This window comes from Leptodactylus fuscus, chromosome 3 (genome assembly GCF_031893055.1).
Source record: "Leptodactylus fuscus isolate aLepFus1 chromosome 3, aLepFus1.hap2, whole genome shotgun sequence".
NCBI lineage: Eukaryota > Metazoa > Chordata > Amphibia > Anura > Leptodactylidae > Leptodactylus > Leptodactylus fuscus.
In genome coordinates, this window is record NC_134267.1 from 190,442,241 (window position 1) to 190,456,928 (window position 14,688).

Here is a 14,688-nt window from a genome sequence, read left to right on the forward strand (position 1 = left end):
GGACCCAGGCGTATGTTAGTAATAATGATTATCCAGTGTGGGGAATGTACTAATAAGCTTTATTATTCTTCTTCATTGTATAGAGAACCTGTACACTTCTGATTTATTTGAAAGGGAAAAAAAGTTGTAGTGGACAAGAATCTTTACATTGGCTTGGCTTTTGTTTTTGTACTGGCTTGAAAGTAAAAATCCTATTTGTATATTTTATATCATTCAACCCAGGTCATGATTTATCAGTTGCCTTGAATCAAGTGGTATATAGCCATTTCATATACAGTGAGGTAAAAGCTTCACTAGTTGTAGGAATATTAAATTAAAACCATTAAAGCTAAAACATACAATGGCACCTGTCAGCATGGTGGGGTATATTTGGCAGCAAATCAACGGTCAGTTCTTAAAGATGACACGTTCACCAGAAACAGCCACAAGGTCAGTTCCAAGAAGTAACATCAGAGCCAAAATCAGAAGAGAAGCAGATTTCCAGTAACATGCCAAAGATCAATTCAGAGCACTCCAGTAAAGACAGAAGAAGCAGTGTGTCATGCTCTGGACAATGTATTGCTGGAAAATTTTACTTCCTATATTTAGTATGTGTTATACTTTTTTACACATTCCACCTTCCTACAATTCGGTATATGTCTTCATGGAAACAATATTCCCTAATCGCAGTGAACAACTTTCAGCAGAATAATGCATCCTGACACACCATAGATACTTTTTAAGAATGGTTTGAGGAACATGACAGTGAGACGTACTTGAAAAACAGTCTGATCCATGGAGGCCCCAACTGAAAGGAAGTAAAACATATGCTGCTAATTTCTTGGTGCCAGATACCACAGGAAACCTTGAAAGGTCTTGTCGACTGTATGCCTCGGTGCTCTGTGCCTGAACTGTTTGGTGGAAAAAGTGGGACCTACAAAGTATTAGGTAGATAGGTTTATTGTTATGACTGATCGGGGTGAGCACATTTTAATAACAGTACAGTCTTTTAGGCTAGATGATGCTGGCTGATGTATGCTGGTGAATGCCTTACCCTTACCAACCAATTCCTATTTTCCCCTCTGTTACGCATTTCTGTAGATTTTTCAGTGTTCTAAGTAGTTGTTTTTTTTATTAATACATTTTATGTTACAGGTTTAGTGATTTTTTTTTTTTTTTTTATAGTTTGCAGGGTTTGTATGTAGCAGTTGCAGCAAATAACTACTCAAGGATGTGACATTGTAATGGTGAATGCCACGGTCAAGAATAAGATTCTTCTTACTATTGCTATTCTCATAGTGTGTGAGTACAAATCCGAAGGGAAACCAAACCATGGGTGTAATTTGAAGGTGGTACAGAAGAAGTGATCGCACCCGGGCCCAGGAGGTTTAAGTGACCCATGTGGTGTCCCTTTCCAATACAAAGAGACATATGCTATAAACGATACATTATAGTTGGGGGCCTGGTACAGATTTTGCACCTACAATAAGGAAAGACTTTTATTTCTAGATCAATACCACCAATAATAATACAACATTTCATATGTATTATAAATTCATATCAATAACAAGGTGCTGTTTCTCTGTGCTTTCTGTCCATTGTAGTTAATCCATTTTGTTATTTATATGAATTTTATAAATAAAATATGATTTATTATTATTGGTGTCATTGCTCCATAAATCATGGTCTCTCCTTATTGTAGGTGTGGTAAATACAAAGCGGCAGCCACTTTCAGGCAGATATAATACCTGCAATATTAATCTGTCATTGGCTGCCACAAGAGGGAGGGATCTTGGCCACATTCATTTGGCCACATCTTAGGCCTCGTTCACATCTGCGTCGGTAATCCGTTCGGGGAATGTATTCCTAAACCTCTGATCTGACCTTGTTAAAAAAAAATCAACCCAAATGACAGCAAAGTCTTCTCATGACCTTGTAGATTATCTTCAGGGCATTAGTTATCTCAGTAAATGACACGACTAGAACTGAAAGGGTTAACAGAAATTTATCATGTATGTCATAGAGCAATGGCTGAACAGGAATATATTACACTCCCTGTAAGTGTTTAGATGAAGAAAGTTTCCATGTCCCTGGGGATTAAGGAAAAATATTTCATTCCTTGTCCCAGTAAAATGTTTAAAACAGTGCCTAGTAGATAAAATGGCGATTATGAGGATGTCGGCCTGGAAAAGGTTACAAGCAGCCACGTAAATGGAAGAGATGCAGTGACTGGCTCTTCTCTCTGCTTATGGATTTACATCTTACATATTTGCACTGGTAATTTGCCATTTATGTTGGGATACATCATTCCTTAATAATAAGGGGCATCCCAGAAGAAGTGGAACCCTGGCATATCTTAATATGAATTGTATAGCTTCATTTAACCCCTTAGCGAACAGGCTATTTTAAGCCTTAATGTGCAAGCAGTTTTCTTTCCATTGCGTCCAATGCATACGAGGGCTTATTTTTTTTTGCAGGGTGAGATCTATTTTCATTGACCTCATTTTCATTAACTCTTATTAATTCTTTTATTTTATTTTTGCATTTCCAATTCTACACCATTCACTATGCAACATCAATAATATATGTTATCTTGATTCTATAATGCAGTCCAATTTTTATGTTTTACTATTTTTATACAATAAAAATACTTTAAAAAACCAAAATCTATAGTTTTTCGGTCAGCATTCCCTATTTTTTTTTCCATTAATGGAACTGTCTTAGGGCTTGTTTTTTGCAGGATGAGTTGCCATTTTCCTTGGTATGACTAGGGAGATATAAATCAGAATTTTGATAGCTTTTTTTTCCATTTCTCTGGCTGGACAGACCTGGAGGACATTGTTTGGCCCCTTGTCTCAGTAAGTTTATCATTAGGTACTGTATGTTATAGGTATTTATATACTGAATATCCATATATTGCGTGGTTGGATTCAACAAAATGTACCACGCGGGGTACCTTCCAATCTAGGATTGGTCATGCTAGTCAAAACAGGCCAAAATCCAAAGGCCTGTGCTGTTGATCCCAGCTTGTATGATTATCAAGCCAGTGGCGGATGATTCAGTGAAGTGCACAATGTGTACAAATAGCAACACAGTGTACAATGTGCAAAACAGCAACACATATCGACCACAGCTTGACTCAATACTAAAGAATTGATAAGCCAAGTCATGAGCCAGAATGGTCAATGCTAATACTATAATGCTTCCTTTTGTACCGTTGCACTTGTACTAAGGCCAATAGTACAATACAAGACTCTATATGGAAACACAAACTGCACTTGTGAGGTTCTGAGCAGTTCTTTATCTTTTTATAACAGTTATTTTTATTGAGTTTTATCATTTATAAAACAAAAATCATGGCACAGGACGGAATACTGCATGGTGTTCTGTATGTGCATTATATGGGGTTTTATGTGAGTTCTGGTGTATTTTTTTGCTTCATAGCCTTGCCTGCAGTTTACGGTATACTTTATAGGACCCATATGGGGCTTTTTGCTAAACTAGTACACCGCTAGTATTATAAACAAATCATACACAAGAAAAACTGCTTTTATCCTGCGCATTACAGCACAGCCATTGCAGGAAAAAAATGTATACATGTCTTATACAGTTACATAAATTTACCCTATTGCGTAATGAGAGCTCAAAATTTTCCTACTGGCCAGTGGAAAATAAGGAAAACACTACAAAAACTGTAAATCAGTTCTGTAATGCAGGATGAAGGACACATTGTGTAGGATAGTAGCATTGCTTTTTCTCATGTCAGGATTGCAGCAACACTAGTGCAATGTAAAATAATGTGCAAACCACTTGTTCATATGAGCAGTTTTGGGGGGGATTTATTTTTTTTTTTGCAGTATTGCCGATGTCATCTTTAACCATTGTCCTGTCTCTACGGTTGACTACATTTTATAACCACATACAAAAATATGATAGTTACACTGGCATGTAGTTCTTCTCATTGAATTCAACAGGGCATGAAAACCAAACAAGCCCATGCAAGTGAATGAGACTGTGAAAAGACAACACGCAGATGTTATCTCTGTGCTGTCCAAGGTTCACGGACCATTGCTAGGACACAGCCCCCTGAAGAAGCTTTGGGTGAACACACAATGAGTTGCGAGGCTGAGGTCACAGCTATCTCTACGTTTCTGACCAGTTACTGCCTTGGTTGGTAATTTATCTTATATACATTGGTATATACATTGGTCCTTTTGCATTCATTGATTCTGATGGACATCACTTATTTACATTTATATCACATTTATGATGGATTATTGAGAATTATGTGTAATGGAGACTTTACCATTACTGTGGATACTGAGTCTTAAAATATGGGGACCACTTCCATTTCCACTGTTGTCTACTGTATTATACACCGGAGACTTAGCAGCAATGCCTGCAGTGATCACAGACATTAACCCTTCTAGCCACCATGTTCCAATTTTATAGTGGATCGCTATCCCCTAGAATGAGATCCAGGAGCGGCGATCCATTAACATGACAGCTAAGAGACTATTGAAGGATCCCGGATTGTTATTACAATACTTCTATACTATTCTAGGCAGCCTGTGATATACATAGTTAGGTATAGGGATTTTTCAACACATTACAATGTAATAGAAATAAATAAATAATGTAGAACACATACATATTACGTGTCCCTGCGTCCAAAAATGCACGCTATACAAACATATACAAATATTTTTCCCATCTGGGGACATGGAACTGTAGGGGAAACTGGAGGGGGGCATTATAATTTAATATAATGTCTGAGGGGCCACTGGAGCAGGTTATCATGTTATGCCACTACAGGGGCATTTGTGTGTTGGGCCGCTGAGAAGCATTATATTGTATGGAGCCACTAAGGAGGCATTAAACTGTGTGAAGACCACTAAGGGGCATTATACTAATTTGTGTGGGTCAGGTATATCTAAGTGGTGCTGATGGGGAATCCCATTTTTGAAACCTTAGCACTGGACCCATCTATGTGTTAAAATGGCCCAGTGTACAACTACGGTTATCCTTGCATCTTGACAATGGATATTATATGTTTACCGGTGAAATGCTAGGAAAGGGTTAAACGTTCAGTACTCCTATATCCTCAGTGCTTTTCTCATGACTGAAGTATTGTCAGCCAAGTACAGAGAGCTATAAGGTAGCCTAAAGCAAAAGCATGTGAGGCGAGATGACTTGCATTCTACGTGAGATACATATTTTATTTTGCAGTGAACTCTTATTATCATCTTATAGAAACCAATATAAGAATTGTGTCCAGTTGTGTGTGCAGGACGTGTCCATAGTGGGTGCAGAGGTGGCAGATACCCCAGGCGCTGTGCCAGAGCGCCTGGCAAGGACCTCTCTGCTAAATATTTAGACACTGGTATTGTATATGGCACATAGTATGGAATTATTGGGGAACTCATAAAATTTGCAGATGATACGAAGATAGGAGGAATAGCCAACACTAGAGAGGAGAGAGAGTGTATTCAAAAGGACTTAGACACACTGGAACAATGGGCTGAGGCCAACAAAATGGTATTTAACAGGGACAAATGCAAAGTTCTACATCTGGGTAACAGAAATGTAAAAAACATATATAGTATAGGAGGAATAGAACTAAGTGATAGCATAGGGGAAAAGGACTTGGGCATAATAGTAGATCACAAATTCAACATGAGCCAACAGTGCGGTGCTGCTGCAAAAAATGCTAATAAAATTCTGGGATGTACTAAGACAAGCATTGAATCTAGTTTGAGAGAGGTCATTATTCCGCTGTACTCTTCCCTGGTCAGACCACACCTGGAATACTGTGTACAGTTCTGGGCGCCTCAATTCAAGAAAGACATCGATATATTGGAGCAAGTCCAGAGAAGAGCAACCAAAATGGTGGAAGGTCTGCAAACCATGTCCTATGAGGAGCGGCTAAAAGAATTGGGATTGTTTAGTTTGCAGAAGAGAAGGCTGAGGGGAGATTTAATAGCAGTCTACAAATATCTGAAAGGTAGTCACAGTGCAGAGGGATCTACCCTATTCTCATTAGCACAAGGAAGTACAAGAAGCAATGGGATGAAACTAAAGGGAAAGAGATACAGATTAGACATTAGGAAAAACTTTCTGACAGTGAGGGTAGTGAGAGAGAGGAATAGGCTGCCACGGGAGGTGGTGGGCACTCCATCAATGGAAATCTTCAAGTGGAATCTGGATATACATATAGCTGGGATGATTTAGGAAAACCTGCACTCACAGGGGGTTGGACCCGATGGCCCTTGAGGTCCCTTCCAACTCTACCAAAAAGTAAAGTATCAGGGTTTCCTCTGGAGCTTCCAGTTATGTGTCTATGTGTGTGTATTGTTCATGTCTCTATAGTCTGTAGGTTCATCTGTGATAAATAATGGTAAATTTCCCTTTCTTACAGGACAACAGGGATCCCGGGAGCCTAGAAATCGTCTCACACCAGGAAACCCTTCATCTAAATACAGGTATGGCATCTCCCTGCAAACCAGACAATCCAAAATAATAGAAGTCGCACATCACAATCCTGTCCTAAAATAAAACATTGTTGTCAATGAGAAACTTTTTAAAACAGTAGGGGAAATTTATCAGCCTATCTATATCAGTTTTCTGGCATAGTTGAGTAATAATGCGGTGCATGTTTGGGGCATGGCCATTCCTTATGCCTGAGGTAGACCACATCCTCCATTCTGCCACTTTCTGTGAATATTTGCTCAACAGTGCTAGGAATGGGGAAGTATTTATTATTAATCATACCAGAAAAGATGGCTGGAGCCTCTTGATAATTTAGACCCATCTCACGCCAGTGTGTGTGCCTTCTACTAATCTACAGGGTGGGCCATTTATATGGATACACCTAAATAAAATGGGAATGGTTGGTGATATCAACTTTCTGTTTATGGCACATTAGCATATGGGAGGGGAGACAGGTAGCGATCATGGTGTCCATTTTGAACTCGGCCATTTTGGATCCAACTTTAGTTTTTTCAAAGGGAAGAGGGTCATGTGACACATCAAACTTATTGAGAATTCTACAAGAAAAACTTATAAAATGTGTTCAAAGTGTTCATTGTGTTGGATTGTCAATGCAACCCTCTTCTCCCACTCTTGACACACTGATAGCAACACCACAGAAGAAATGCTAGCACAGGCTTCTAGTATCTGTTGTTTCAGGTGCTGCACATCTCTTATCTTCACAGCATAGACAATTGCCTTTATATGACCCCAAAGATAAAAGTCTAAGGGGGTCTTCAGATACTATATACATCATTGCCCTGAATGGACCAGGGCAGTCCCTCATTTTTGGTAACTGTATCGGCTAATTCAGAAATACCAATTCGAAAAACGGGGGTGTACATCTTTCCACCCCATTGTATTACGATAACACGGATGTTTATAGAGCAAGTCCTACAAATCGAATCAGAAGCCTCCATAGATGTGAATGCATCACAGGATGCACTCGGATGCTACTTCAAGTGTCATTCGACTGCATTCTCCTGCAAACTTGCTTCCAAATTGAAAGAACACTCGGTCATGTGCATGAGATCTTAAGCTGGGTTCACATGGGGTTTTTGGTTCTGATTTTGTTCCCACTCGCGGAAAAAAAGAAGCGACCTTCCCTTTCTTGACGCGTATTCCGCAGCTGATTCAGCCACAGAATCCGCAGCGCGACACTCCCTCCCGACTAAGCGCATTAATTTGTGCCTAATCTGGAGTGGTATGCCGTGACGGGATACCAGAAAACTCTGTGTGCACTTCACCGGCATGAACCCAGCCTTAGAGCACTATCTTTTTTCACAGACACAAGGATTCCATAGAAAACAATAGATCCGGTTTTATATGGAGGTAAAACAGACTGACGTGCATTTTACGACCGATAAAAACAGATCAGTGGATCGGGTCAAAGAAAGACCAATGAAATTCATCCATTTTTTTTTTTTTTTTTTGTCTCGCAGTTAAAATCTCATACAAAATGAATGACACTCAGCCATCAAAAAGGGAAAAATGGAACAAATCCAAAACAGCCATCAAAATGGACATTAACATCAGTTTTTAACACTGTCATGGTCATAAGGCCTTAGTCTTAATTAACATGAATGAGTTTCACCCGTGAAGCTCGGTTCATGTATTTGTCAGATTTACTGGCCTGACCTTAATGCTGGGAGCGGGACTCGTAGTAGTATAGATATCTATGATAGTCGTATAGTCCCTGCCTCCCAGCGACATACTGTCCTATACTGTAATTGGTATGGGAGGCAGGGACTCCTAGCATCATAGATAACTATACGACTAGGGGTACTGCTCCCAGCATGAAGGTCAAGCTGGTAAATCTAGCTAAGCCCTTGTTCACATCAGCGTTTGGATTCCGTCCGGGGGAATCCGCATGGGGACCCTCCAAACAGAATACCAAAGGCAAGTGCAAAGCGCTGTGCTGTAAAAACACACAGACCCCATAGACAATAATGGGGTCCGTGCGCTTACCACCAGATCTCTGCAGGGATCGTGTGAACAGGAAAGTAGTTCCCAATCTACTTTCCTGTCCGCTTGATGGGGTCCGTGTGCTTTTACAGCACAGCGCTTGCAATTGTGTTTGTATTCTGTTCAGGGGGTCTCCAAAAGCAGATGTGAACCAACCCTAAGGGCCTGTGCACACGGAGTAAATGCGCGTTCATTTTTGCATAATATACGTATAAAGAATACATGTGTAAAAATCAGATTCCTATTGACTTCAATGGCATCTTTTACACTTGTAAAAAAAAAGTGCAAAAAAACGCGCTTTTTTGCGCGTTTTTTACACGTGTAAAAAATTTCATTGAAGTCAATGGGAGTCTGTTTTTGACACGTGTATTCTTTACACGTGTATTATGCAAAAATGAGCGCGCGTTTACTCTGTGTGCACAGGCCCTAACACAGACTGAGTTTCACGGGTGAAACATGGTCGTGTGCTGCTCCCCTTAGTGAAACACTATGGAAAAAATGCTGCAGAAAAAAATGCAGCTTTTCTTTTTACTGTTCTGCATTTTTTTCTTCCTCTATTAAATATTTAGGGAAAATGGTGGGACTCTGCAGCTAAAATTAACATGCTGATTTTTATTTATTTTTTTAACTAATTTTCATTCGCAGAAATTTCTGCAACAAATCTGCTACATGTCAAGCTGGCCATACACCTTAGATTTTAGGCTGCTGAAGGTTCGGTGAACGATTGTTTGTTCATAAACCTACAAACATTCATTCCATTCAGCCGACCATCAACTAACGTTGGTCACAACCAAAATCAGTTGTGTTAGATTTTTTTAGCCATCTGTCAGCTGTGATCATTTATGTATGGGCTAGACCAGTGGGCTATTTGTGTATTTTGGCCATATAGCTTTCAAAACATGGACTGGTTGGAAACCTCAATGGGTGGAACAAACATTCGTTTTGTATTGAAATGTGTATTTCTGCGTAAATTATAAATCTTAATGATTTTTTTTATTTTAACTTCAAGTGTTTTTAATAAAACCTTCCTTTTTCATAGAACTGTTTAATAAACTTGACATCATCTCCTTTATATTGTTAGAATTTAGTCCTGCTAAGGTCATGTCTTTGGGGTAAATGAACATTCATCAGAACCTTCCTTGTTGTTCGTATATTCGGAACACTTATCTGTATATACGATCAATGAACGTTCATTCCTGACAAGTGACAGCAGTGTAATATCTTCTGTGTACGGCCGCTTATATTTACCCTCGCTCAGGAGACATTGCACTAAACCTCTCCTGTGAAAACACAAACTAACGGCAGCTTTCTAGTGCACTTAGACTGTGTTTACATGCTGCTTTTTACTGAGAACTGCATGCAGTTTTTAATTGCAGTAATGCCTAGCACACGTTACTATAGATGGCACCTGTAGTGTAACAGGCATTTAGTGTAAACCCTCTGATTACTGGCCTATAAGAAATATTCTATTTATAACTGCAATTAAAAACTGCATGCAGTAAACAGAAAAAGAAGCATGGTGTAAACGCAGCCTTACTGGTAGTAGTCTTGTTAATGACCAGCGTACCAACTTGTGCAGCAGATTTTTGTCTCCCAGTCAGCCCCCTCCTCCTCTGCTCCATCCACCTGTCTCTCTTCCCAATTTTTAGCAAGCCTTCAGTCCCTGCCGTGGCAGTAAATAGGTTAGCGGGTCACAAATCCATCCTTCAACTTGCAAGCGAAGCCCCTTGGAAGATCCTTGGAAATAGGGCCCTTTCCTGTTCCCTGGCATTGTTGTATCGTCTATTTCTGTCTGCTCTCTAAACACCTATTCTGTTGTGCTCCCTCCTCCTAGAAGCCGCTCACTCACTCCCTCTCTTTCCTCCTCCTCTCCTCTCGCACCCTGATTTTGGCATTCTCTATTCATTCCTTCCTCCCCTCACCCCAGACATCCCATTTCTGTCTTTTGTATCTATTCCTCCTTTCGCTATCTTTCTTTTTCCTTCTATTCTCCACTTAGTGTTGCGGAGAGACCCCCCCATCCCTCCATCCATAGAGTCTTTTCCTTCTGGTTTCCCTGGTAACTACTCGGAGTGCAGTCTCTGGCTGGCAGGCAGTGTCCCTGCACTCTCAGCACACTTCTGACTGTCTGAGAGAGTGCAGCATGGAGCCTCAGGCAGTGTCCGAGGAGGGGGATGTACTTACTTGTGACCCTCCAAGCCCATGCGAGGAAGATCCCATCGAAGGGTGAGAGAGACAGGGTTGGGAGGTGAACGTACGATACTGACGGCTAAATATAGAAAGCGTACAAACTGCTGACAGTCATGAGAGTGTGCGACAACATGTGTAGATGTTTGTGTGTGTAATAATGCACATCCTTCGCCATGGCCATGGTTGTCCGTTAACGCATGTGTTTTGTCCGTTACCTCCACACGCCTGTCCCCATGTCACTTGTTTTCGGCAGGTGCTTGACAGGTATGTCTCCACACCCCTAGGTGCACAGAAGTATGCATGTGGATTAGACAGGTGTGTGTTACTTTATGGCAGATCCCTTGCAGAAGACATTAGTGTTCACCATGTGGAAGAATGTGGGTAGTTTGGCGGTGGGTGTAAGTGAGTACATAAGTATGTGTGTCATTTTATATAACCACATCACATTTCGTATCTATAGGTCCCGGTGGGTGTAAAGGAATCTTTTTACATGTCTGTTCACATTTGTGCTTTATATCGTGCGAGTCTACGTACACCTACATGCACTGTGACACATAATAACCCACGGCTATAAATGGCATGATACACATAGAAGCCCATATTGACTAAGCTGTATTTTTTTTATACAAAGGACCTTTTGGGAACCGCATCAAAGACTGATTATTGAAACAGCTATGGGCATTATGTTCGGACAGACTGTAAAATGCGAGTGTGTGGGAGGCGACTATATAAAGACATATGTATGAGATGTGTATCGGTTTGGCAGAGTGACTTGCATGGTGTATGCTGTATTAATGGTGAGCATGTAAGTGTGTACATCAAACAAGCGTGCACAAGCGAACACTGTTTATTTCTGTGCTCAAATATAGATCTGTCCCAGTTGGCTGCTAATACTGTAATCCCTAATTTTAGGCAATGTGTCGCTCTCCGTGAAATAACAATGTAACCAGAAAATGGAACAGCATGTAAAATACATATAATGGTTTATGCTGAAGATAATTGTATGCGGTTGGGGTCTGTAAACCAAATGAGGTCAACAGCAAACATACATTAGGCTGGAATCACACCTTCAGGTTTTTTTGTTTTTTTTTTAATGACAAAATCGAGAAGTAGGTAGATCAAGTTGGAAGGAGACATACAAGTCTTTCCTTTAGGATAGATTCACATGGTACCTTGCAGCAGTGGGACTTGTCGGCATCTAACCTACTGTCATGTACAGCCCAAGCAGAGTGGGTGATATTTAAGGGGGGGGGGTGTGTGTTCTGGACTTATTAAATGCTGGTAGCACATTTAAGATCAGAAGGTTCCCGCACCTGGGACCCCCACAGATCAGCTGTTTGAAACGGCAGCCACACTCTCTAAGCAGCACTTCTGCTTCACAGGCCATACGACATCAAATTCATCGGTAACATGGTCTGTTTGCGGCTCAAGTGTAACTCAGAGGAGTAACTTGAAGCTTCTGGGCCCCAAAGCAAAATCTGATGGGGCCCCTACGTAACCTGGACCTTTTAGAATAGTGGTATATTTTATATGGTAGAAGTATATTCAGGGTCCAAGGCCTGATACCAACTGCTACCTTTGCAACCCTAAAGCTACGGCCCTGGCTGATAGTTGGATACATTTTGGGCAGTTTTGGCAACATTGAGAGAACTAGGTGTTGAGAATTAATAAAGATTGGTGTTTCCTATGTCAGTCCTAGTGAAGTCGATGATTTGACTGAGGCTCCATTTTCTTAATAGATCAGGTTCACTCTCATGTGCCAGAATGGACATCTCTCTCCACCCACGTTCACAAACAAACACTATGGTGCAAAAAAGAGCTTTGCATCTAAGATGTGCCTCATTGACGCCCATCTACCCCAGAAAATGGACGTACATGGGTTGATAAATTCCCCATGTGGACATAGCTTTTATGGCCTATTGCTTTGGATTGCCCTTCTGGCTTTTTCGCAAAAACTGCATCAAAAACAACCACAAAACCAGCAGGTGTAGCCTTTCAAGAATGTCATGGTGAAGGTTGTTGGATTTTAGCGCTGACATTATATTTTTGCACGTTTTGTTCACTATTATCGTCACGGTGGGGGAGGGATGTGGTGTTTGCTCTGAATGGATTGCATGCCATGCCTTGCATATCTTAGTCCGTAAGGGAATTTGCATTTTATTTACTTTGCTTTTTTTAGTATTCACAGTGGATATTGCCATTTTTGTGGACTAAGTCTTGTCTTGAGTAGTCTGAAGTGTTCAAGATTAGAAAACATTGTTTCCAAATATATCACACCTGCCCTAAGGATGTTTGTAATATTTCAACTCTGACCCTTTAGGCCCCCTGCACACAGAGTATTACAGTCTGGAAGTTTTGTTCTGTATCAACTGGATATCATGACCTAAACCCAGTCAAGAGACCTGGCCTCCAAGCATCTTAGTGATCCAGGATGGTAGGAGCCGCTTCCTCGCTGTGGCTATACTTTACTATGCTATATACAGTATGGGACAGTGGCATGGACTCCTAGCACCATAGATCACAATGATATGTGGAGTATGGGTCTTCTGACTTGGTCAGGGCCAGGAGATATGTCCTTTATATGGGTTGGATCTTCCAACGATTTTCCCCCCTAACTTCAGTGATGATGAGCTGCAATACCAGATGCAATCCATGGACACGAGGGGCACTGTTTCTGATTGAAGTCCGCCAAGATATTAGTTATTAAAAAAAATACAACAACAAGGCTATCTATAGATGAAAAGACACCATGGAGCATGGAAAGACTTGTAGTTGCAAATACTCCTGGGAATGGGCAGGAAGGGACAAAGGGGACAGGATATGGGTAAAATTAAGCCCCAATGTGGCTATGAAAGGGGCAAGCCTGGGTGAGGCTGAGAGAGAGGACGAAATATTTTATAATTTTGTTGGCAACTATAGAAAACCTTCATTTCTACAGGAGCATTCAAGTTGGGTGCAAATAAAGTTGCATTGGATAAAGCTGCAGTTTGAGTGTAGGTTTTTGTTTTTTTTTTCCTTTACAGCATTGCAGTTTTTTACAGTGCAGCTTTAACTTCACCCATCCTGACCATCTGAACGTCCCCTAAAGATATGCATGTAAATCTGTAGATTACATGACCATTGACAGCCTGAGATCATCCAGAAAAGAGCAGCATGTGTGAGCCAGCTACTACCTGCTGCCAAGTGACGTGCTTACAACTTGTTAAGCCTCCATTGGAGAACACTAGAGCTCTAGAGTGTTTCCATTTCTGTCCGGATGAATCAAATGTAGTCCTAATTGTCAGAAGCGTAAAAACTGCCGATAGGAATAACAAGAGTACTCAAGTGCTTCCTCTTCTCCATTCATTTACACTAACCACAATTTCCCTGGACCATTTCAGTGTTAGTGTTAATTGTCTTGGAGCATCTGGAAAATGTGTAATGGATTTTCATCTGTTCTGCTCAATGGTAGCTAATAGTAGGACATCATGGGACCTTTAGTCCTAGAGAGCTGCAGATTTTATCAGAGCCAAAATACAAGGCATTGCCACATTCAGGGACATACAGAATCCTCTGGGTGTGTCTTACGTATCCATTGGCACCCAGTTTGCTACCTATGATAGTATTCTCCACTGGAAACCTTGCAGAGCAATGAGAATATCTCCGTAATGCAATATGCAAACGCTTAAGACACAATTGTGCAACATTACATCACATTGGTAAAAATGACACCGACGCAGATTCCAGCATAACTGACTTTAGATCTTCCCATGACAATAGCTTTATTTATATAGCACGAAGATATTCCACAGATATTGCCATCACAATCTAAATGCCATATATCAGTATGTCTTTGAAGTGTGAGCAGAAACCCACAATAACGCCATGTACGTAAGTACCGGATGCAAACCCAGAATGCCAGCACCGCAAAGCAACTGTGCTAACCACTGGGCCAAATAATGTTTCTCATGTATGTAAAGTGAATGGTTACGGCTCCTTTAAGTATCAATTTACAAATTTGAAGGCGAAATTTCAGCATTCTCACCA

The 14,688-nt window shown here is 40.7% G+C and overlaps 1 protein-coding gene across 2 annotated transcripts in view; it reads left to right on the plus strand.

The window, feature by feature from the left end:
* The window catches only part of NGEF (neuronal guanine nucleotide exchange factor), a 123,182-nt gene that overhangs the window by 47,190 nt on the left and 61,304 nt on the right, over positions 1 to 14,688 (plus strand). The window contains exon 3 of one of the 2 annotated variants that reach the window (XM_075268921.1): positions 6,398 to 6,461. In XM_075268921.1, the coding sequence (XP_075125022.1) occupies positions 6,398 to 6,461 (64 nt within the window). Of the gene's footprint in view, positions 1 to 6,397; positions 6,462 to 10,188; positions 10,699 to 14,688 lie in introns of those variants that run through there. The other variant, XM_075268922.1, reaches the window with a different exon arrangement.